Genomic DNA, 26,168 nt, shown 5'->3' on the forward strand with positions numbered 1-26,168 from the left:
TTCTACGATTGGCGTGAAATTATCCCTCTGCTTATGTTCCCCTTCATACTCTTGTTTTGGACGAGGGTTGTGGGGTGATTGAGAGTTTTGCTATCGCATACAAAGGCATCTGTTGGCGATTGGATAGTTTGGCATAAGATTGAGCATTGAATGCTGCGTGCTGCAGAGCAACTAAGTATTGAGAATCCGGGGGTGGATAGGAGTGTTGTAGGGAACCATAGAAAACCTGATGGGACTGCCCATATTATTGAGATGCTCCCCTTTGGCCTATTTTTTCCCCTGATGCCATGATGGCCTCCTCATTTTTCTTCTTTTGTTTAGCAAGGTTGTCTGGCCTATTCCGGATTTCTTGGGCAGCTGCTTTGAAATCTTCTTGGCTTATAATTCGGCCAGTCTTGAGGCCATTCTCGGCCATTTCTCCTATCTTGATTGCTTTAGCAAAAGGTCTGCCCATTGCGGATATCATATTTTAAAAATAATCAACATCCTGAGCCTGAAGGAAGACAGTGATTAACTCATGGTCATCCATGGGCGGCTTAACTCTAGATGTTTTCTCTCTCCACCTAACGGCATACAACCTGAAGCTTTCAATCGATTTCTTCTTCATATTGAAGAGGGAATTGCGATCCGGCGCTATATCAATGTTTTATTGAAATATTTTGATGAAGGCTTGGGTCATGTTGGCCAAAATATGCCAGTGAGAGGTGTCTTGGTCAATGAACCATTCGGAGGCTACACTCGCAAGACTCTCCCCAAAATAAGCCATCAACAACTCTTCCTTTCTACCTGCACCCCTCATCTAGTTGCAGTACCTCTTCAAGTGGGCGATAGGGTCGCCATGTCAATCATATTTCTCAAATTTTGGTGTCTTAAACCCTGGGGGTAAATGTATGTGAGGAAACATGCACAGATCACTGAATGAGACACCTTTTGTGACCACCTAGTCCTTGTATGTTCTTTATGTTCTGCTCAAGACTTTTTATTTTCTTGGCCATCTCATGTGGCTCTCCCGTCTTGACAGCCTTTTCATTTTCTACGGGTGACTCGTAGTGTGGAGTCTGATTGTGTAGCCGAGACCTTGAAAGCCATATCTGGAGAGTAGTATTGGCCATCATAAGAATGAGATGGTAGCTCCATATTTGGCCTTGTCACAGGATTTGGTGGTGGGATTGTATACATTGGCGCACCAGACACGACGAGAGGGGTGTTCCTAACCGGTGCGGCTAGAGGTCACACATTAGAGGTACTAGGGACGGAAGGGAAGCTATAGTTTGGCACATTCCTTGGTGTTATAATGTGATCACTCATGGTGGGAGGAGTGGTTGAGTAGACAGAGGTACGTTGTGTCACGACCCAAACCGACGGGCCACGAGAGGCACCCAATACCTTACTCAACCGAGTACCAACATAATGTATCTTTTCATACCATACTATCATAGATAACTGAGCCGGAAAGGAAAATCAGGACCTGTGAGCATGAAACACAACGTCCCCAGGCAAAAGGGACGTCAGTACAAATAATGTACCGAGTATGTAAGGAATGAAAATTAGTAAATAATAGACATAAGAGAAACATGGAGTAAAAAAGACATTTAAGTCTGAATAGCTCTGTGAATCATTTAATATTATAATGTCATGCATATACATATAAATGTCATACCATGCATAGGTATATGCGTTCATAACATCATCAAGCCTCTGAGGGCATCCCACCATATCATTCCGGCCACTATGGGCAACATCAACGTATACCAGCTGATCAGGTGGTGGTGCGTAGATAACACCATAACCTTTTTCCATATCCCATATACATATAATATACGCGTATATAATGCCATCCGGTCATGGGTCAATGTACATGTATAAATGCATGAAATGCATAAGAATTACGTTAATAAGATTTCTCGGAATATCATAACATCAATATGCCTTCCGGATAAACTTTATCAAATACGTATTTTTCTGAGACCCATGAACAGATGATAGAATAATAAGACACATGGAGAATCAAGAATACAGACAACCCTAGTATTTCTATGAATAGAGTCATTTATGAAAGTTGCGTATTTTGCTAGTTTCATTTGTATTATTTGGATCATGCCAAAAATAAAGAAGGGATAGCCTTAGCATACCTGAGCCGATTCTTTTGACAATCCTTCCAACACACGTCAATTGTAACAACACGTAACGGTGGATCGAAGTAGGGGAAAATCAGCATGATGTTCTTGAGAAAGATTGTACCGTTCTCTCTTAGAATTGCAGATCTCGTTTCTATTACGCAGTGTAACTTTGTATGTAATTTTTGCTCAAAATCCGTTACTTTGCTTAATTCTAATTCACGTTTCTTGGAATTGAGAGCTTCAGCCGTAACCTTTTTGCAAGCTTAGGTATTTTTCTTTAAACTTATGTGTAGTAATCCCTTAACTTTGAGGTTTGTGGCCGCAAATTATCCTAAATATGCCACATAGCATATAAATGAAGAGTCATTCTTTGGGCTCTTTATGGCTTCCACGTGTTCAAGAGTTTATCCAAAATCTTAATTAAACCAATTTCTAAATTAACTTGGTAATTCCCCACTAATCTAATAATTAACCAATTATCCACATAATTAATATTATCTCAAATTACTTAAAATACTGCTCACTTTTAATATTATACACCTCACTATCATTGACATGTGATACCTTGTATGGTACTAGTCCATAAATACCAGAAATTTTAGCTGGGTCGTATTTTATCCCAACATGTCAAACTTTGACGAAAATTTATTTTCTTTGATATTCTTACCCTCTCACCTTCCTGAATTTACTCGCCACTTGTTTGAAATAGCATAATTCTTATAATCTCAAAATAATCTCATTCCCGAACTTACGTCGATTAACTTACGACGAATCTTTAATGTACGAAAATGCGGGATGTAATATCTCATTTTCGAGCTTTCATCAATTTACTTATGGCATACTTTTACGTACGAAAACATGGGGTGTAACATCATTCCCCCCTTTGGAACATTCGTCCTTGAATGTTTACTGATGTACTTATCATTCTCATAACGTATAGCTCTTGCGAATACTTTAATACTCTTCTTGCCATTTAGACAACTGTTCTTTGAATAAATTCAAAGGCCAGGGCATTCCCCCCTTTAATCCTCTTTCTCACACCATGGTCTGTGGTCGGAATTCTTCCAATCTCGTAATTCTTGCTACCTTCTGTCATGCAGCTTGTACGACTTTTTCCTTGTATGTGCACCTATGCGACTCTTCTCTCCTTTTTCCTCCAGTTTTTAGCCAATCTCTAGGCCTCACTTTGTAAGAATATACAGAGCTTGATAAGATGTCTCTCTGGGCATCTATAGGTATACTGAAATATTTTGCTCGATACTTTGTTGAACTTACGAATATTGCTATATCTTATTTCATAAACCCGGTTATCCATTCGTATGACTTTACTGTATCTAGGTAGGTCATACTATACCATAACTCTCTTACTGAGTTCTGTTACCGAACTCCAGGTTACTTTCATTGCTTATCCCATATGTATAAATCTAAGTCCTTTAATGCTTCCTCATTACTGTTCATCTTAAGAATGATGGCCTAATCTCATCTCATACTTTGTGACTTTTGTCCATTCATTGTTGATTCACCTCAATATTGATCTACAATATACCACTGATAACTTGAAACTTCTTACGTAATACCTTGCCACTAGGGCTTACGTTGCATCGAGGAATATTTGCAAGTGATTTTCCTGATCCACTTAGCGGCGATACTGTACTTCAATAACCGTATTTCATAGCATCCCAATGTGATTCACTTACGTTGGTATTTTAATCTCGTACAATTCATGAAATCCTCTTCAAATCATTACTCAATTGAAGGCCCAATCGTCATCCTTTATCTATCACAATTACACCCTCACTGTACTATCAGGGCAGCATTCCATCTCTTCCAAATGCCATTAGTCTTAGACTCCTTTGAGTTCATTCAGGCTATACTGAGCTTTGTATAACTTAGAATAACCATCAGCTATTCTTGTTTTCATGGGCTTAATCTTGAGGACTTATCCATTCTCGTCACCTTCTCATTCGCCCTTTCTTATCCTTACTCTTGTCATCCTAAAACCTTGTCGCTTTACCATACTTTAACTTGCAACCTACACATATCTATTTATATTATTCGCCATCTTCCTTCAACTTGCTTGCGCCATAGATTTTTTTATGCTATTCTGGAACATCAAGTGATACATCATATCATCTCAAACTCTTCTTTGCTCTATTGGTACTTAGAAACCATAGGTTGGAAGATATGCCACTGACGATGCCGCTATCATTCCTGGATATTGAATCCCCGCTCTTCTAGCCTTCTATCTGAAGTATGGACTATTCTCAACCTTCTACATTTGAGTATCTCGTACATTGTTCACTTTTACCTTACTTACCTTAAAGTCTCGCATCACATCTTCTATCTCTTTCATGGCCTCCCTTACACATAGGTATAATTCACATCCACATCTTGAACTTCTATTATAATATATACACCGACACAACTCGGTGAGAGCTTCATACTGACTTCTTATGAGGTTGATACTCTTCTAACTGGCTTTATCGTAGAGCCATTATAGAATATGGTTATTGTACTCTCTCTCTTGTACCTCTGATATTAAGGTGATTCTGCAATGTTCTCAATCTCGATTTCTATAATTTTCTCGATCCAATAATCAGACTCCTTATTTACTTCGTTGATGTAACTCTTTAGTTTCCTCTTCCTTCTGATCAGCCTTTATGTAGGCTTAAGCTATCTTCCGATCTGCGGCTCTTGGTATTAGTTTATCCCTTCATGGATGCTTTGGAATATCCATGATACAATCTTCTAATAATTCAATCCTTTGTCTATAACCTGGGCTTAATTCTTTCTTTTAACTTATACCGGAATCTTCTACGGTTGTATGATTGTCAACATATATGTTGTATGGATAATATTCTGAAATCTTAAGTGTGTTCATAGCGTAACTAACTCTAGATCATTGATCGAATAATTCCTTTTGTTCCTTCTAAGCTTTCTTTAAACGTAAGCTATTACTTTTCCTGGTCTTTATGCCCCTTGTTGCGTGCATACTTAGCTTATCTTAGTTCCCATACATATTGAAGTTCCACACAACCCATATGATCTTGAATATCAACTTTTGATTTTTTTTCTTCCCGTTCATAAGCCACGATATGTGCCGCTTTCTTATGGAGTGCATACAATGTTGTAGTGAGACTGGTTTTACATGACCATTTCTTCTTCAAGTTACTATGTTTAGGTTGAAGCCTTCTTCCTTATTTGTTCAGCTAGTCTTTTGTTGTAGTACTTAGGGAGACCTTCTGGCTCTTGTAAACCTACAAGCTTATCACTTCGTATACTTGACGGAAATTTTGATGTTCTTCCCCGCCTATAATTATCCGTAGTTACTTATTTCCACGCCCTTGTGCTTGTAGGGTTGCTCCTGAGTTGTTATTCTGACTGTTTTCCTAGTGGTACTCTCTTTTATCTCCGTAATACTCATACAATATCTTTAACTATCCCATCTCCTATCTGAATATTTCTCAAGTATTATAATGTTATAACTGCGAGGCTGAATTCCCCATGTTGGAGTTCACTATGTTCATCTTGCACAATCTGTTGATTTTTCTGTATCCTCTTGTCTAGCCATAACTAGGCTCTTCCTGGATTAATTACTAACTGCTCGTTGGTCCATTCTTATATCTGTATTCCACATAATCCCTCTTGGGTTATTCACTTTGTCTTAATTTACGTCTTGCATTGGCTCCTTATTTATCAATAACATCTCGGGCAGGAACCCTTACTTCCTTTTCTTGACATCGTGTCTGCATATTCTGGAATCGTAGCATATCTGTAGGATTTAAATAAGTGCAATATCATCCCTTTCTCATTTTTATTAAATTCTTCCTTTACCATTCCATAGTTACTAAAACCACTTAATTCTGACTTAATGCCACATCACTCCATATTCCCCCCCTTAGGGGAGTGCTAAGAGTTGGAGCTACAACGACCTATATATAGATGTTTTACCTCTTCATCTTTGGCGTCTTATCATATCATCGATGACCCTTACTCACCTTTCAATAATTCGTCTGTACCAACGATAACAAAATTCCTTACTCGCGATGGTGATACTTAGTGCAACTGGCACATACAGTCCCTTAATCTTAACTTTTCTCACATTGCTTTGCTTTAGGGAGGCGTCTTCCTGAATGACCATTCTCTGAATTTCTCATGAATCTTCTTCTGTTGTCCATTCTATTATCGCCAGAACACAAATCTGAAATTCTCATGATGTCGACCATTATCAAATCATTCAGTCCCTAATTCATGTTTAGTTTATCTTGTTCACCAGCCCATAGTGATTTCTATTACTCTCGGGTATAACTTTTCCTTCTGGTAGCCGCGTTGGAGTCACAAACTTATTTCTCAAAATGAGGATATGACTTTATGGCCTATACTCTTTTGTTGCCTCAAGGCCTATCACCTCTCGTATTTTCCTTCCCTTGTCTATAGACTCTGTAATACTATCTTTTTTCTATCTACTGTTATCATCCATGTACCACATTTTACTCATAATGCTTCATTAACTCTCTTCTTATTTCCCTGCTAACATTTTTGTCTATCACTTTATTCTGAAAACTCGAACAAGACATCTTTTGCTTTTAGCTCCCCTTTGCTCCATCCAGTGGCTCTTCGGGTTGCTTAACGTTCTCGCTCTACTAGGGACGCGAGCCACACTAAGGTAATATTTATCCCTTCCAGGCTTTCAGTGCATGTCTTCTGATTTTTTTTTTTATCATGCTAATATTCACATCTAATTGTAATATTCCAGAGTGCACCATCTAGGTGCCTCACAAGGAGATTTATTAGGACTTTTGTAATATCCTTCGGAAAAGTCAACTAACACAAACAATCCATTCACCATTTTAGGTTACTCTAACCCCAGCCGGATCCAAATATCCCGACCTTTTCTTAAACTACACCTGTTAGCCCCCAATAGGGTACAACTGAGATGGGTGTGGCCAATTCTACATACCTTTATTACTGTAGAAGGTAACTCACAATGCTTATATTTTTCTGTCGGAGTTGAAAATTCCGATAATCTTCATTAACTGGGTATCTCGTACCCTTCTCATCTTGCTCCTTTTACTTGTTGAAGCTTATATTTATCTTCTTAATCTCTCATTGCCTTTCACCATAAGAGTGGATAGATATTCTTTGCCTTAAGGCTCCTTATCAAAAGGCTTACACGTCTTAGTACACACATGATCTACTGAAAAACTTACATTTACTCATCATAAGCATCATGCAAAATCGAGTTCCTCTGACTTAACATTTTCACAGCCACCTGCAATTTCTTACCAACTGTCTTTCTAGACATAAGCATGATCGTATTATGAATAAGATAGAGTTTAGGAAATTGAGTTCTTACAATGGATCTCTACCACACGATCTAGAGTAAGAAGAAAGAGTGACAGTCCTAAATGCCCTGTAGCCCCTGCTTATAAGTGTGGTGCAAGACACACCTATAAATAAGACTCTACTAGACACAGCTTGTAGACTCCCTAGGATAGAACTGCTCTTATACTACTTTTGTCACGACCCAAACCGACGGGCCGCGACAGGCACCGGGTACCTTACTCAACCGAGTACCAATATAACGTATCTTTTCATTCCATACTATCATAGATAACTGAGCCGGAGAGGATGACTTGAGATAAGTAGAATACAACATGAAATACCAACTTATACATAAGACATACAGGCCTATATAGCCAAAATAACTATCCGTACACTGAACATAGGCCGACAAGGCCATACAGTCTTTTGCGTACATGCCATCTATCTACAAGCCTCTAAGAATACATAATTTTCATAAAGGTCTGGACAGAGTCCCGCCATACCAAACAATACACGTCTAAATCATATTGACCAAACAAGCAACTCTGGAGCAAATGGAGCGCACCAACATCTTCCGCTGAGCTGATAGCCTACTTGGAGGGCTCTCGACCTGTCTATCGGGACCTGCGGGCATGAAACGCAGCGTCCCCAGGCAAAAGGGACATCAGTACAAATAATGTACCGAGTATGTAAGGAATGAAAATCAATAAATAATAGACATAAGAGAAACATGGAGTAAAAGACTCGACATGTACGTCTGCATAGCTCTGTGAATCATTTCATTTTTATAATGTCATGCATATGCGTATAAATGTCATACCATGTATAGGTATATGCGTTCATAACATCATCAAGTCTCTGAGGACATCCCTTCATATCATTTCAACCACTGTGGGAAAATTATCAATGTATACCAGCTGATCAGGTGGTGGTGCGTATATAACGCCATAACCTTTTCCCATATCCCATATACATATAATATACGCATATATAATGCTATCTGGTCATGGATCAATATACATGTATAAATGCATAAGAATTACGTTAATAAGATTTCTCGGAATATCATAAAACCAATATGCCTTTCCGATAAACTTTATCAAATACGTATTTTTCTGAGACTCATGAACTAATGATAGAATAATAAGACACATGGGGAATCAAGAATATAGACAACCCTAGTATTTCTATAAATAGAGTCATTTATGAAAGTTGCGTATTTTGCTCGCTTCATTTATATTATTTGGATCATGCCAAAAAGAAAGAAGGGATAGCCTTAACATACCTGAGCCGATTCTCTTGACAATCCTTCCAATACACGTCAATTGCGACAATACGTAACGGCGGATCGAAGTAGGGGAAAATCAGTATGATGTTCTTGAGAAAGATTATACCGTGCTCTCTTAGAATTGCAGATCTCGTTGCTATTACGCTGTGTAACTTTGTATGTAATTTTTGCTCAAAATCCGTTAATTTGCTTAATTCTAATTCACGTTTCTTTGTTAATTAGAAGTCTTATAGTAAAGTAAAGAGATTCTTGGAATTGAGAGCTTCAGTCGTAACCTTTTTGCAAGCTTAGGTATTTTCCTTTAAACTTATGTGTAGTAATCCCTTAACTTTGAGGTTTGTGGCCGCAAATTCTCCTAAATATGCCACATAGCATATAAATGAAGAGTCATTCTTTGGGCTCTTTATGGCTTCCACGTGTTCATGAGTTTATCCAAAATCTTAATTAAACTAATTTCTAAATTAACTTGGTAATTCCCCACTAATTCAATAATTAACCAATTATCCATATAATTAAGTATTATCCCAAATTACTTAAAATACTGCTCACTTTTAACATACTTTATATACCTTACTATCATTGTCATGTGGTACCTTGTATGATACTAGTCTATAAATACCGGATATTTTAGCTCGGGTCGCATTTTACCTCAACATGTCAAACTTTGACGAAAATTTATTTTCTTTGATTTTCTTACCCTCTCATCTTCCCGAATTTACTCTCCACTTGTTTGAAATAACATAATGCTTATAATCTCAAAATAATCTCATTCTCGAACTTACGCCGATTAACTTACGATGAAACTTTAACGTACGAAAATGTGGGATGTAATATCTCATTTCCGAGCTTTCATCAATTTACTTATGCGTACTTTTAAGTACGAAAACATGGGGTGTAACACGTTGGAAGTTCTCTCGGAGGGGCCCAGAGGCGGAGGCTAGCCGAAGACCCAAGCCTGATACACATGAGACAGATGATATTTCAATCTTCTTACTTCCTCCGACTCTTGCTCAACTGACTGACCATGGGGGTCGCCACTGACCAACTTAATTTCATCATTGTTAGCCATCGGTACCTTTCTGGTGAAGTAATGATGTGTTTCCAGTTTTACCACAAATATGTTAGGGTTAAGCATTTTACAGATGTGAATGACAACAATGAGCTTACTAGATAAGAGACAATAAATGTGTTAGGGTTAAGCATTTTACAGATGTGAATGACACGTAATATGACATGCTCCTAACATTATCACTGCATCTAACATGATTTTGGAAGGCTTCATGTTTCATTTCGGCTTACAAGGTTGCCATCTATTGGCACTCTTATTTTCTTCTCTCTTTTTTTTCTTTTCTTTTCACTCGCCTCATTCTGATCCCTCATTCTAGAGCCGTTGAAGAATATTTCGATCGAACCTTTTGGTGGTTGCCTACGTATCATGTCTCCGCATGAATCAAATTATTACATAGGTCAGGGAAGATCAGGAATAAAGTAAATAAACTAACTCTTACTCTTATACAATTCTGACCATGATAACTCCTAACAAGAAAAATATTTTTTGGATTTTTTTTGAAATTGTTGAAAAAAAAAAAGACTTCTAAAAAATATAGAAAATAATGTTTTATTTGGATTTCGGTTTTTTTTTTTCGATTTTGATTTTTTTTTTTTGGAATTGTTGAAAGAAAGACTTCTAAAGAAAAAAGAAAATATTTTTGGATGTTGAATTTTTGTCTTTGAATTTCCGAAAATATTTTTGGTTTATGAGTTTTCTTTTTAATTTTCGAAATAAAAAGAAGAACAAAAATATTTTGGAATTCAATTTTTTTTAAAATTTCTGGATTTGATGTCTCAAGGATAGATTTAAAGGAAAATATTTTTTGATTTTTGAAAATTGGGGTTTGTTGAATGAAAAACTTCTAAAGAAGAAAGATCTTTTTTTTTTTAATTTCGTTTTTTATTTTGAAATTTTCGAAAGAAAGACTTCTAAAAAAAAAGAAAATATTTTGGATTTTCATTCTTTTTTTGTAAATTTCAAAAGAAAGAAAATATTTTTTGGATTTTGATTTTTTTTTTTTGAATTTTGGGAGAAAGACTTTTAAAAAAGGAAGAAAATATTTTTGGATTTTTGGATTTGACGTATCAAAGAAAGACTTCTAAAAAAGGAATTAAAAGAAAATATATTTTTGGATTTTTGAAAATTGGGGCTGGACCCGATAAAGGTTGCCTACGTATCTTACATAGAATCAGACTCGTGTAGTTCAGTCAAGACTCGACAAATTTTTTTCGGACACCTCACGTCATACTACTTCAAACATAATTATTTTTTTTAGTAAAAATGGATTATTTGTACCAAACCGGGGGAATATTTTCTGTTCAATCTCAACTAAATTTTCTAAAATCGGTCAACAATGCAAGCATGCCTTCCAAATAATGTTGCAAGTAGCACATTAGTGAACATGATGTTCTCAAAGAGGATACCTGTCTTATACGGACCCGGCCCCTATGCCGAGTTTTCCTAAGTCAAATGCACATGATGCAACAAAACGATCCTACTAGGGATAACCAGGCATGTGGCTTGTTCTTCTAGGTTTTTAAATCTTATAGGAGAAGGTATCTAGACCTGGCTTAGTCGGGCGGACAACCCAAGCTGAGGAGCATCAGCGTACCGGCCGTAGAACGGTTCCGGCTTTACTGGTGGTTCTCCCCGCCTAAACATATGTGATTAAATCCTTCACCATGAGCAGGTCTACACACTGGCTCTATCTCAAACAGAAAATTTTGTGGAGCTGGTCAGCACACACAACACTATTACTTATTAGAAGACTCAGATGGGATTCGAGAGAAGACAGTTTATATATACAGTTCAAACAATATCAAAGCAGTAAATGAGCGACAATTAGCACATTAGGCTCACATACACAGTAATATCCAAAAAAATAATAAAAGCCAAAAATTAATCAATGTACAAGCTCGAATTCTTATAAGTACCCAGCAGAGTCGCCAGAACTGCGGCCGCACATTTGAGTCACAAAGTGTAGATTCTCTAATGACAGTAAAAGGGTTGTTCTGCGGCCGCAATGGGAATTCTACGGTCCACACATTTTACCTTGCGGCCGCAAATCCCATCTTCACTAATGATGCCCTAGAATCAATTTCTACGAACCGCACAATTTCAGGTGCGGCCACAGAATTCAAAAACTTCGAACAGTTTAGTTAGGTCATTCTAGGTTTCGCAATTTTGTGCACAATTTGACATGGTAACATCATAGAGGCATGAAAATATATTGACTAGTCCCCATAGAGCATGTATTTGTTAACCCACTATAGATTTATCCCCACATGGATACACAATTGAATTCTACTAACAAATGGCCTAAAAATGACTAAAACTCTACAAATTAAAAGAAAACGATTAACAAAAAATTTAAGCATACCAGATGAATGAGTGTGATAAGTGATTGAACAAATATGTTGTGTGTGTGGACAGATAGATACACCAGGAAATTTCAGAAGAGTGTTATTTTTGTGCTCAGAGAGTGAAGAAAAAATGTAACCCTTGCCCCTGCCCTTCTATTTATACTTTATGGTCTATGAAAGGAGGAATAAGGTCGAGTGTGGCCGCACATTTTCATATGCGGTCCACACTCTTTTACCTGGGGCTTCATTTTTGGTTCTCCATCTGCGGTTCGCAAAATTCTGCGTGCAACCGCAGATTTCTTGTTATGGCCGCAGATTTCCTCTTGCGGTCGCACATTGACCTTTTCTCTGACACACTAAACATCAGAGAGTTTACATTTCCAACTTTTTATTTGTGTGGTCTGCAAGATAATTTTTCGTCCGCATTGCTCTTTTGCTACAGCACTCCAAAATGTGCGGTCCGCACAAATCAACTGCGGTCTGTACTTCTTTCGACACGTAGCTACATTTTTGTCCACAGTTCCTGTAAGTCACACTCAGCCCTGTAGCACACTTCAAATCAAGTTAGCACAAAAAAATAACACCTAACTACAAAAGAAAAAAAGGAAAAGAAACATGGGTTGCCTCCCAAGAAGCGCCTGATTTAACGTCGTGGCACGACCTAGAATACCATCAATTGAAATGAATGACCTCTACGGCATGGCTATCTCCAACTTTTCCCAAATAGTGCTTCACCTCGTGATCATTGAATCAGAATACTTCACTGTTTTTGTTCTTTAAGTCCAATGCACCAAAAGGTGTCACACCCACAATTTCAAAAGGATCACTCCATTTAGACATTAGCTTCCCCGGGAAACATCCTCAACGTTGAGTTAAACAACAATACAAGATCGCCCACTTTAAACTCTTTATTCCAAATGTTTTTGTCATGAAGATATTTCATCTTTTATTTGTACAACGACGAACTTGCATAAGTATGGTACCGGAACTCATCCAATTCATTCAAGTATGTAACCCTCAAGTTAGCGGCTACATCCCAATAAAGATTCAACTTCTTTAGAGCCTACATGGCCTTGTGCTCAAGTTTGATCGAAAGATGACAATATTTTCCGAACACCAACTAGTATGGAGACATTCCGATATGTGTTTTGTAAGCCGTCCGATAAGCCCAAAGTGCATCATCAAGCTTCTTGGACCTGTCCGTTCGATTAGCATTCATCATTTTGGACAAAATACTCTTTATCTCCCGGTTGGAGACTTCCACTTGACTGCTAGCTTGTGGATGATAGGGAGTCGTGACCTTATGAGTAACATCATACTTGCTAAGTAAAGTGTCAAAAGCCTTGCTACAAAAATGTGATCCCTCATCGCTTATAATTGTTCGCGGAGTGCCAAGCCTTGTGAAAATATTCTTCTTCAAGAACGCCACCACATTTCTCGCCTCATTATTGGGTAGAAAAATTGCCTCAACCTATTTGGACACATAATCCACCACGACCAAAATGTAGGTGTTTCTATAAGAACTCACAAAATGACCCATGAAGTCAATACCCCACACAAAAATATCAATATCCAAAATGGTAGTGAGAGCCATTTCATTTTTCTTTCAGATTCCACCGGCCCGTTAACATTCATCACATCTTTTCACTAACTCACTAGCATTCTTGTAAAGAGTGGGCCAATAAAACCGCAACTTAGAACTTTGGCCGCCGTTCTCACTCCATCATGATGACCACCATACGGTGAAGAATGAGAAGCCCTAAGAATTTTACCTTACTCTTCTTTCGGTACATATCTTCGAATCACCCCATCCGTACAAATCCGGAAAAGGTATGGTTCATCCCAATAATAATCTTGACAATCCCGTTTGAGCTTTTTCCTTTAGTATGAAGAGAACTCATACAGGATGATTCCACACACAAGGAAATTTGCTAAATTCGCGAACCATGGCACCTCTTTCATTGAAATAGCCAAGAGTTGTTCATTGGGGAAGGAGTCATTGATTTCAAGGCCATCATGTGGCTTCCCCTCCCCCTCCAAACGAGACAAGTGGTATGCCACTTGGTTTTCACTCCCTTTTTTATATCTTGGATGTCAATATCAAACTCTTGCAACAAAAGCACGCATCTCATCAACTGAGCTTTGGAGTCCTTATTGCTCATAAGATAATGAAGTGCCGCATGATCCGTGTGGACAATGACCTTTGCACCTATCAAGTAGGAGCGGAACTTCTTAATTGCTAATACAATGGCAAGGAGCTCTTTCTCCGTAACGGTATAGTTGACTTGGGCACTATTCATGGTCTTACTAGCGTAGTAGACTGGGTGAAAAGTCTTGTTGATGCGTTGCCCCAAATCTTCCCCAACCACTACTTCACTTGCATCACACATGAGTTCAAAAGGGACACTCCAATTTGGAGCGGTGATGATGGGAGTAGTTGTCAACTTGAACTTCAACAATTCAAAATCTCTCATACAATCATCATTGAAGTTGAACTTAGCATCTTTCTCAAGAATCTTGCACAATGGATTCACCACCTTAGAGAAATCTTTGATGAAGTGCCGGTAGAAACCCGAGTAGCCTAAGAAACTTCGCACACCCTTTACCGAAGTTGGAGGTGGAAGTTTAGAAATCTGTTTAATCTTTGCCTTGTCAACTTCAATCCGTTATTTGAGATTTTGTGGCCAAGGACAATGCCTTCCTCGACCATGAAATGACACTTCTCCCAATTGAGCACCAAATTCATTTCTTCACATCTTACCAACACTTTATCCAAATTTTCAAGACAATCATCAAAAGAATCTCCAACCACCGAGAAGCCATCCATGAAAACTTCAAGGTATTCCTCCACCATTTCCGTAAAAATAGATATCATACACCTTTGAAAAGTCGTTGGTGCATTGCACAAACCAAATGGCATCCGCTTGAAGGCTAAAGTACCATAGGGACATGTAAAGGTTGTTCTCTCTTAATCCTCCGGAGAAATAAGAATTTTTTGTAGCCTGAATACCTATTAGGAAAGCAATAGAAAGCACGGTCGTCCAATCTATCAAGCATTTGATCTAAAAAAGGAAGTGGAAAATAATCCTTCCTTGTAACTTTGTTGAGCTTGCCATAGTCCATACACACCCTCCATTTGGTCACCGTTCTTGTAGGATTCAACTCATTTTTGTCATTGGTGACCGCCGTCATGCCCCCCTTCTTTGGGATACATTGAACCGGAGAAGTCCACGAACAATCGGAGATGGGGTAAACAACCCCGACATCCAACCACTTGATAATCTTCTTCTTGACAACTTCTTGCATAGCCTCATTGAGTCTCATTTGATGTTCAATAGATGGTTTGGCGCCATCCTCCAAGTTGATCTTATGCATGCAAAATGTGGAGCTTATCCCCCAAATATCCTCCAAAGTCCACCCAATAGCCTTCTTCCTCTTTTGTGGCACCGCCAAAGTGGAGTCTATCTGCACGTTAGTCAAACAAGAGGAAAGAATAACCGGTAAATTAGAACAATGACCAAGAAATTCATACCGAAGATGTGGAGGTAATGGCTTCAACTCCAAGGCAGGAGGTTCTTCAATAGAAGGCTTTGTCGGTGTAGTCGTCCTATTTTCAAGATCCAAGGATAATTTTCGGGGTGCATAGTTGTACGACCCCATTCCTTGCAAAGAGTTCACACATTCCATGAAGCCATCCATTTCGTCATCATCAAAGTTTAGCAAGACAGCCTCCAACATATCACCCACATTGATTATAGCACTTGTATCATCAATAATAACATCGGTCACCAAATCTACAAAAGAGCACACCTCATTGCTATTTGGTTGCCGCATTGACTTACACACTTGGAAAACCACGTTTTCATTACTAACCCGGAATGTAAGTTCTTCAGCTTCAACATCACAAAGAGCCATCCCCATAGCAAGGAAAGGTCTCCCAAGAATAATTGGAGCCTCATAGTCAACTTCACAATCTAGAATGACAAAATTCGCCGGAATAATGAATTTATCAACACGAACTAAGACATCTTCAATCACTCCTAAAGGTCTCTTCATAGTACGATCGACCATTTGCAATATCATAGAGGTGGGTCTTGGTTGCCCAATTCCAAGGTCTTAAAAACTGAATAGGGCATCAAATTGATACTTTCCCCAAGATCACAAAGAGCTTGTGCAAACTCGGCACTTCTAATTGTACAAGGAATCATGAAAGCTCCGGGATCTTCCAACTTAGGATCTATAGAGTGCAAAATTGCACTCACTTGATGAGTGACTTTGATGGTTTCAAAATTCATGGACCGCTTCTTTGTCATGATATCCTTCATAAACTTTGCATAGCCGGGCATTTGTTCCAAAACTTCAACTACTGGCACATTGATTGAGAGACTCTTCATCATTTGAATGCAATTCTTGAATTGATTTTCACCATTTTTCTTGGCAAGTCTTTGAGGGTGTGGAGGTGGAGGCTTAAGCAATGATGCCTTAGCCTTTTGCACTACTGACTCCGGTACGTCAATAATATGATCCCTAGACGGGTTCACCTCCTCATGAGTCTCTTCCACACTATCATCAATATCAATATGAACTTCATCATTTGATTGTACCACATTATTCGAGCCCTCTTCTTCGTGTACCACTTGCTCATCATCCACAAGTTGCCTTTGAGGGTGTGGAGGTGGAGGCTTAAGCAATGATGCCTTAGCCTTTTGCACTACTGACTCCGGTACGTCAATAATATGATCCCTAGACGGGTTCACCTCCTCATGAGTCTCTTCCACACTATCATCAATATCAATATGAACTTCATCATTTGATTGTACCACATTATTCGAGCCCTCTTCTTCGTGTACCACTTGCTCATCATCCACAAGTTGCCTTTGAGGGTGTGGAGGTGGAGGCTTAAGCAATGATGCCTTAGCCTTTTGCACTACTGACTCCGGTACGTCAATAATATGATCCCTAGACGGGTTCACCTCCTCATGAGTCTCTTCCACACTATCATCAATATCAATATGAACTTCATCATTTGATTGTACCACATTATTCGAGCCCTCTTCTTCGTGTACCACTTGCTCATCATCCACAAGTTGCCTTTAACTTGAGGTGGGTGCATTCCCACCTCTTCCACTTCTTGTAGTAACGGCCATGGCATGCCCCGTGTTGTTTCCACCATTTGCGTTTAGTACTGTGTCACTTGGTAGTACCCCCTTAGGATGAGAATTTAGAGCTTGATAGATTTACCCCATTTGCTCTTCTAAGTTGCATATCTATATGTTATGTGAGGCAAGTTGGGCATCCGAATCGGCATTATTTTCCAATCATTTTCTTGAATATATTCTCAATACACCACATCTCATTGTTTGAAGAACTTGGACCATGGGAAGGATAAGGCGACGGGTTGCTCGGTTGTTGATACATCGGAGGCCTTTGAAAACCTGAACCCCAGTTGCCTTGATTATTGTTCCATCCGCCTTGATTGTTACCCCCCCCCCCCCAATTTCCTTAATTATTTTCACTCCAATTTCCTTGATGGTTGTTATGCCAATCCCCTTGATTGTTGCTACCACTCCAATTTCCTTGGTTGTTAGAATTTCATTTGCCTTGATTGTTTTGAGGCCTCCATTGTTGTTGGTTTGGGCCTGAAAGTTGTTCACATATTTCACCTCCTCTTCTTGTTCATTGTAAGAATCATCTTGGTCAAAACCACTATCCTCTTGCAAATAATTCTCCACTCGATTTTGCACTTGTGGACCCTTGGTCTTTCTTTTGTTTACCATCTTGTTCACCCCTTCCATGGCATTGACTTTCTTAGAATTTTGCACTTGTTGAAGTTGAGCCTTTGCTAATTGATTCATTGTGGTAATCAATTCGGTAATGGCTTGCCCATGGTCATGCAACTCTTTGTGAAGATGGATCACGTTCGGATCACCTTGTGGAATATTAGCCCAGGATTGCCACGCCGATGATGTTTCTGCCATTTCATAGAAAATCTCACACGCCTCCGCATAAGGCATAGTCATAATGTTCCCACTGGCAAGTTGATTCACTACACATTGATTGGTTGTGTTAATCCCACGATAAAGGTTTGTTGAATCATGTTTTCTGTCATATCGTTGTTGGGACATTCCTTGAGAATTGTTCTATATCGCTCCCATATCTCGTGTAGTGATTCATTGGTCTCTTGCTTGAATGCAAAAATCTCATCTCGAAGTGTAGCCATATGCCCGGGAGAGAAGAACTTAAAGATAAACTTTTTTGCCAACTCATCCCAAGTGTGGATGGAATGGTTCAGCAAATGTTCCAACCAATCTAAAGATTTCCCCCGTAGAGAGAAAGGAAAAAGCCTTAGCCTCAATGCACCCTAAGAGACATTTGTTTGTTTGCTCCCCCAACAAGTGTCCACAAACCCCTTCAAATGTTAGTATGCATTTTGACTTGGAGCATCGGTGAAGAAATCTCGTTGCTCTAGAAAAGTGTGAATTACATTGGTGATTTGAAAGTTGCCCGCCCAAATATGGGGAGGGACTATTGCACTAGAATATCCTTCATTGGGTAACACCCGGTGTGGAGCCGCTCATGGTGGAGGTGGGGGTGGAGCGGGGACATTATCATGAGGCACTCGACCTCTTCTATTAGCTTGAGGTTCAAAAGGAACCTCATCAACTTGGTCAGCCTCGACGTCCACATCCCCTAAAGGCAACTTTCCGAGCTTATTATTCGCCATGGTTATACCTACGATTTCTCAAACAAGTAAGTAACACGGAAGGAAAATATGATATTTTAAAAACATACCCAAACAAGTAAGTAACACGGAAGGAAAATATGATATTTTAAAAACATACCCAAATATATAGCTAACATTGTTTTAACTCCCCAACAACGGCTCCAAAAATTGATCCACGTCCAATCTACACTCAATAGTGAGTGGAAACGGTCGTTGGAAGAATAGTACCTAACAAGAGTCGGGGTCGATTTCCACAGGGAGTTACTAGGGGTATTAGGAGTATACACTTGACGAAAGCAAAAGGAATAGCAAAATTACACTTCCACAACAAGTTTTGATTTCTAATTCTAATTTTACTCTAGCAATTATAAGTTAAAGAAAAGAAACTAGAAGCGAATCAGTATTTTTGGTGTTTTTCCAAATGGTTTAAAGGCCTAGGGATGTCACCATAACCTAGGTGTTTGCCTAAAGGAATAAAGACATTAATTCTTGTTTTATTGATTGGGGCATATTATAGCTCTCAACTCTATGTTACCCTCTCAATACCTCTCGGTCAGAGAGTGATTTTGTCCAATTTAGCTTTCTCAAGTCCAAATGGGTATTAATCAAAACCGTTGATAAGAGCTCAAGTCGGGTTATTATTATCTCTAGGTTGAACCCTTTAATTGGGTTAATCAATCTCTCAATTGATTCAATTCCTTGTTAGGTAAGTTATCCTAGACTAGGTCCCTCTTTCTCAAGTAGAGACTAAGTCAAATAGGCATGAATTAATATTTGCAACCATTAATTCTAAAATTGAAGAATTAACTAAGCTAAATAATCAACAACCAATCATAAACAAGTACTAAATTAGATACCCATAAGGTTTACACACTAGGATTGGATCACAACCCTAGTAAGAGTCTAGCTACTCATAATGGGTTTTGAAGAAAATAAAGAAGAAAAGATAATTAAACTCATAATGGAAGATTAAAATGATCAAATCTAATGTAAATACACCAAAATAATGTAAACATTTCTAAAGTAGTAAAGAAAAACGGCTACAACCACTTCAGATGTTCAAAACCTTACCTAATTTTATGAAACTCTTCTATTTATATAAGGCCAAAAATCTCGGAAAAAAATCCCCTCAAGAGGTTCTGTGGCCGCACAATTCCATGTGCGGTCTGCAGATTTCTTTAGCTGGCAAGAGGTGGAGGTCTGCGGCCGCACATTTCAGAATTGCGGCCGCGAGGCAATCTTCTGTGGCCGCACATTTCTGGACTGCGGCCACGAGGAAATCTTCTGCGGCTGCACAATTCTTGTGTGGTCCGCAATTCACAAAGGCTCCTAGACTTGATCTTTTTGCATACTCTCTGATCTTTGACTGCAAGTTCAGCTCTGCGGCCGCACAATTCATGTGCGGTCCGCACATTGCTAAAAGGTCTGCTATATTTTTCTTCTTGTTGTGTGTCCACAGATGGAATTCTACGGACTGCACATTTGTGCTTCTGCACCCTTTATTGCCTTGTACTTCGAAATACTCCTTTTTGAGTGGATTTTATCTCGAGAGACCAAATTTCCAATATTCCTGCAATTTATCATAATTTTATTAGTTCCGGGAACATAATTCAATACTTTTTGACTAAAACAAAAGCTAAAAGGTGCTAATAAGCAGTCAAAATTCCCACTTATAACCTCTCCCAAACTTAAGTCTTTGCTTGTCCTCAAGCAAATAAATTAGTTCTCACCTCCAAAAGTTAAGGTTCATTTCAGCGAGTTAAAGGTGAGACATCCACACATCAGTTAGGACCAACAATTACTCACACCACTCACGTATTATCAACAAGGCGATAATTCAAACATTCATGCACATATAGTTCTAATGTGACATTTGAGCTTCAAGAATTGACTTTACTCATCAAGGATTCTTGCTCTATCATGTAGGTCATGGTGGTTTCCAAACTCTTCCTTCTCTACTTTCCATTTTTCTAGCTCACTTAAGAAATTTAGCACTCAATCCAAAGATTTATGAAAGGTTCACTCATCTCTCTCAAGAGAATATCGCAAGTACAGCTTCAAGTACCATACATTTTCCCCTCATGTAGATCGCCACTAATGTAAGCTCACTCGGCTTGAAATCAAGTAGGACTTCTTTCGAGATATAATGAAGGCTTTTGGATTAGGGTCAGATACAGTATGGGTGAGTGGTTACACCTTTCCTTAAGAACTCCATCTTTTATTTCTTGGCTCACACTTTGCCAATTCTTAGAGGCACTTTCTTTTCATTGGGGACTAGAGAGACTTAACATCATTCTTTCTTGATCATTCCATTATTTTTCTCCCTTGTTAATTTCTCCATGTTTGGGATTATTAGCTCTTTTTGAATCCATTCAACCCTTCCACTCATTCACTTTTTGCATCTTTCTTTTTGTTCTTTTCTTTTCTTTCCTTCTCTTCTCATTAAGATCATTTCTTTTCTATTTTTGTGTCTTGATACCTTTATCAAGTTCCTCGTCTCTCCCACAAACTTACATTTTGAGCCATTTGTTTCACAAGAGTGTTAAGGAAACCTCGGGTGCCAAGAGATGGTCACGACAAAATGGGTAATGGCTTGTAACATGGTTATCAAATAAGAAAAGCTAGAGGCTCAAAGGGGTTGACTAGAGATAATGATATTGGTTGGTAATAGAAGACTCAAACGGGCCAAGGAGGGCTTACAATCACTTTTCAAACCAAGCAAAACATAGAATTTTGCCTTGAAATACACTCGGGGCAAGTTATGGATCCTTCGCACCGATACTTGGACTAGCAACAATTCATCTCACACCTCATGCAATCGGATTGTTAAAGAGGACAGAGTCGAGGGCTCACAATTACCACATTCAAGTTTAAAGATCACTATGATCCAATTAAACCACTCAATGATTGCCAAAGTCAACACAAGAGTCACAAAAGTCACTAAATAGAGCTATTTATTTGAAAAACCTTATCTCTAACCATAAGCACGTAGTTAAGTCTGTTAGTACCAATTAAAACATGGTTGACTCTTCGAGCATGACTTAATTAGGTCTTTTTATTCATTACTACTACTATTATTATCTAAATATAAAAATAGACTCATTCCCTTAAGAAGGTTGTCACGCCATCCATCGTTGGGACAAGTCACTCGGTTCACACAACAACTACCTTTAGAAAGAACCGTGGTATTAAAAAAATCAAAGTCTTATTATCTACTAAAATATAAAAGAAGCTATTAAATCAAACAAAGAACTAATAAAGAAACAAAAATAAAGAAGCTAATAAGAAAAAACTACTAAAGGTAGAATGAATATACATAATGAGAGAAAAAGAAAGTATGTACATAATAAGAAAAGAGAAAATAATATCAAGTTATTACAGGCCAAATGTCTCAGAATATATCAAATATAATCAATAAACTCCACCCCCCGAATAAACATAAGCATTGTCTCCAATGCTTAACAAAATAAGAGTAAAAAGGGGAAAAGAGTGAAGAAAACTCCATATGGCTCCTTGGACATCTCTGTGTCCCCGGCAATGTCACCGCCCGTAGGATCATCCAACTAAATCTAATCATCCTCTACTTTTGGTATGGATGGGTTGGCGAATATCTGATGTACTGCCTTGGCAGTATCGGCAGCAAGGTCTGGCTCCTTAGACTGGCCAGTCGGTGCCACCGGTGCTATTGGCGCTGTAGGATCTGGGCCTAACTGGTGTGGGTCAATCAGCATGTCAAATGGAAGATCTCCGCCTGTAGCAAGCCTGGTCACCTATCTCCGGAACTTGTCCACTGACTTCTTGCTGGCTTGGGACTTTCTTATCTTCTTTACTTATTTTCCCAACTCTTTGATCCCTAACCTGTGTTGTACAAAGGTAGTCATAATAGTGTTCTGGATATCAAGGAGCTTAATTACCTTAATGTACGCTTCTGCTAACCTCCAAGTACCTCAATATCACCTCCCTCGGTACTTTGTCATAATCCTTATCAAGGTCAATGAACACTATGTGCAAGTCTTTTTTTCTCTCCCTATACTGCTCCACCAATCGCCTTACAAAGTGAATGGCGTTTGTAGTTGACCGTCCTGACATAAATCTGAACTAGTTCTCAGAGATAGATACACGTGTCCTCACTCTCTTCTCCACCACCCTCTACCAAATATTCATAGTATGACTCAGCAGCTTGATACCTCTATAGTTGTTGCAATTCTGGATATCACCTTTATTTTTGTACAACGAAATCATCAAACTCCACCTCCAATCTTCGGGCATCTTCTTTGTCTTGAAAATGAGTTAAACAAGCTAGTAAGCCACTCCAAGCCTACCATACCCGCTTCTTTTCAAAGTTCCACCGGGATCTCGTCAGGCCCAATCGCCTTACCCCTGCTCATCTTCCGTATTGCCACATCAACCTCCTCACACTTAATACGCCTATAAAACCCAAAATCCCCCTGACTCTCTGAGTTCTCCAACTCACTCAGTACAATGTTCATATCCTCTTCCTCGTTCAAGAGTCTATGGAAGTACTCTTGACATCTACGCCTGATACACGCCTCTTCCACCAATACTTTACCATCTTCGTCTTTGATGCACCTCACTCGATCCAGGTCCCGAGCCTTCCTCTCCCTAATCTTGGCTAACTTGTACAGCTTCATATCCCCTCCTTTCCCCCCAAGATTTTCATACAATCTTTTAAAAGCTACAGTCTTAGCCGTCGTGACCGTGAGTTTCGCCTCTCTCCTTTCCTTCTCATAGCACTCGCTATACGACCTCCGTTTTTCTTTGTCTGTGCTCCCTACTAGCTTTAAATACGCCGCTTTAGCTTTCACTTTTCCTTGGACCTCCCCATTCCACCACCAGTCTTCTTTTGTGGCCACTCGAGTAACCCTTTGAGACCCATAACACCTCCATAGTAGCTTTCCTAATGCAGTTTGATGTCGTGGTCCACATACTACTCGCGTCCCCACTACTCTTCCAGGCCTCCATAGCCAACAGCTTCTCCCCCCACTCCTGAGCCTTTTCCTTAGTCAAGGCTCCCCACCTGATCTTAGGTTGGCCGCACACCGCTCTCTTCTTCCTTGCTCCTTTGACCTCCAAGTCCATTACCAAGAGCCTGTGCTGAATCGACAGACAATCACTAAGGATAACCTTACAATCCGTACAAAGGCCCTCATCATCTCTCCTGATGAGAAGATAATCAATCTGAGTCTTTGCAACCCTACTCCGGGAAATGACCAAGTTTCCTCCCTTTTCTTAAAACCCGTGTTATCTAGCAACAAGTCAAAAGCTTTAGCAAATTCCAACAACGAATTACCACCCTTGTTCCTAACCCCGAAAACGAACCCGCCATCGACCTCGTCATAACCCCTAGCCGTCTCCCCAACATGACCATTAAAGTCACCCCCATAAAAAAACATGTTTCCTGGAATTCTAGCTAAAAACCTTTTACGTAGAACTCAAAGTAAATTTTATAAAAGATTGCTTTGCCTCACCCGAAGAAGCGATATGCAAATACTACAACCAAAGAGGAGTACTACTAAAGAAAATTCACTCAATTCGCATTAATTATCCTGTACTTGAAGTAATATTGTGTGGCTGCAATAAATTGACACAAACAGTCTGCTTTCAGCTTTATAATAGCAAGTTTTGCCACCAATTGTTTGAGACAATTCTTTCAACTATTGAAAGAAAGGCAAAGACAAAAAATGAGACTGCGCAGTTTTTTTTGTACACGAGTTAAATCACGATGAACCAAACATGTGACATGGTTCCCTCGAAACTTTTATAGTCCTTTGTATGTAGAAATCAAAGTGAACTTTATACCGTGAGATTTTTGCCTCATTAAAACAAGTATAGGAACATAGTACTACTAAATAAAACTTTTATGGCTTAGAGCAAACAGGAAGTCACACAATTCATTCACATTTTTCTTGCACTTTAAAACGATGTGTGGCTGCAATACAAGGATGCCCATAGTTGCTACCTAAAGTGGGATATTTGTACTACTTGAAGCCAAATGTTTTAATTAATGAAAATTAGATGTTTTAAATTGAATAACATGTGACCAAAATTAGCACAAGGTAACAAATAAAGGAACAAAATCACTATTATTGGCTTTTGTATTAAAAATATACATTCGCGTTTGTTCACCTCCTTCATATATATATATTGTTTTGATATTAAGTTGACGTTTGTTTTTCAAATTCATTTTCTTTTTAATTTGTTTGAAACCTTTTTTTTAACCAATACCGTTACAAAAAAAGTTGCAGGAAAAACAGCTTTGGAGTACGCATTCACTTTTATTTTTGGTTGCAAAAATTGATAATTTTTATCTAATGCATTTAGTAGAAAAAGAATTTCATGTATTTTTAAACATTTGATGATATGATACAACAAATTCGGTCGGGTCGAGAAGGTCTACGATCAGCCCGATCCAATCTGATAAGACGGGCCTAGCAACGGCCCATTCAATAGTTAAGATGTCTACAAGGCTGGTCTTTTTGCCCGTGTTGTGTAAAAGTCACTTTTGCCCACGTAGTTTTCGTTTTTTATAGGGGCCTAAATAGCACCTATACTTGTGCCATTTTGTCATGCCGGTCCCCAAACTCAACAATTTGTCAATTGAACATTTACACTCCTTCAAACTGTGTATAATAAACGCTTATGACAGGAGGTTGTTAGTGCGTGTAACACAATCTCCTCCACGTTGGATGCCACGTCAAAAAATAACAATGTGTAGATGCCATGTCACATGGTAAATTAAAAATAATTAAAATCAAAAATAAAAATAAAATTCAAACATTAATCCCCTAATCCCCTCCCTCAAATGGTGTGACTGCTGTGAACAGTAACACAACAACGGCGGCTACTGTGTCGTCGTCCGGTGGTGAAAAGCCACCGGACCAATCCCAAAAGATGCGTCTTACCATTGCGCATAAACCTCACCTAGACGCCCCTCTCATTTCTTCCCAAGCTGCTGCAGATTTCAACAATGGTGGATCGAGTACTGCAACGAAAAATCTCCTAGGCAAAACTGATATTTATCATATCGGTTCTGCTTCAAATCGAGTGATTCCAAGCAGTGGAGATTGTTCTCCCCTTCAAATACCATCGACCCACCAAGTTTCAGACAAATTCAAAGCCGGAATAGTCTCCTCCAACCAACTGAATATGAGCGGCGAACACTAGTTGGTCGAGCATGGAGCTATAGGTGTCCAAATTGAACAAAACCAATGCCAATTGACTCCAACTGAGCAAGTGATTGATTCCAAACGATCAAACAACAACTACAATGAACCAA

The 26,168-nt window shown here is 38.9% G+C and overlaps 1 protein-coding gene across 1 annotated transcript; it reads right to left on the bottom strand.

Annotated features, from left to right (window-relative positions):
- Positions 1-23,208: 23,208 nt before the first annotated feature.
- Positions 23,209-24,285, bottom strand: LOC142178260 (uncharacterized). Its single transcript, XM_075247590.1, has 2 exons — positions 23,975-24,285; positions 23,209-23,755 (listed from the first exon to the last, which is right to left on the bottom strand). Exons 1-2 carry the CDS (start codon positions 24,283-24,285, stop codon positions 23,209-23,211), a joined length of 858 nt encoding a protein of 285 aa, XP_075103691.1.
- Between the last annotated feature and the right edge of the window lie 1,883 nt (positions 24,286-26,168).

Source organism: Nicotiana tabacum, chromosome 24 (genome assembly GCF_000715075.1).
Source record: "Nicotiana tabacum cultivar K326 chromosome 24, ASM71507v2, whole genome shotgun sequence".
Lineage (NCBI taxonomy): Eukaryota > Viridiplantae > Streptophyta > Magnoliopsida > Solanales > Solanaceae > Nicotiana > Nicotiana tabacum.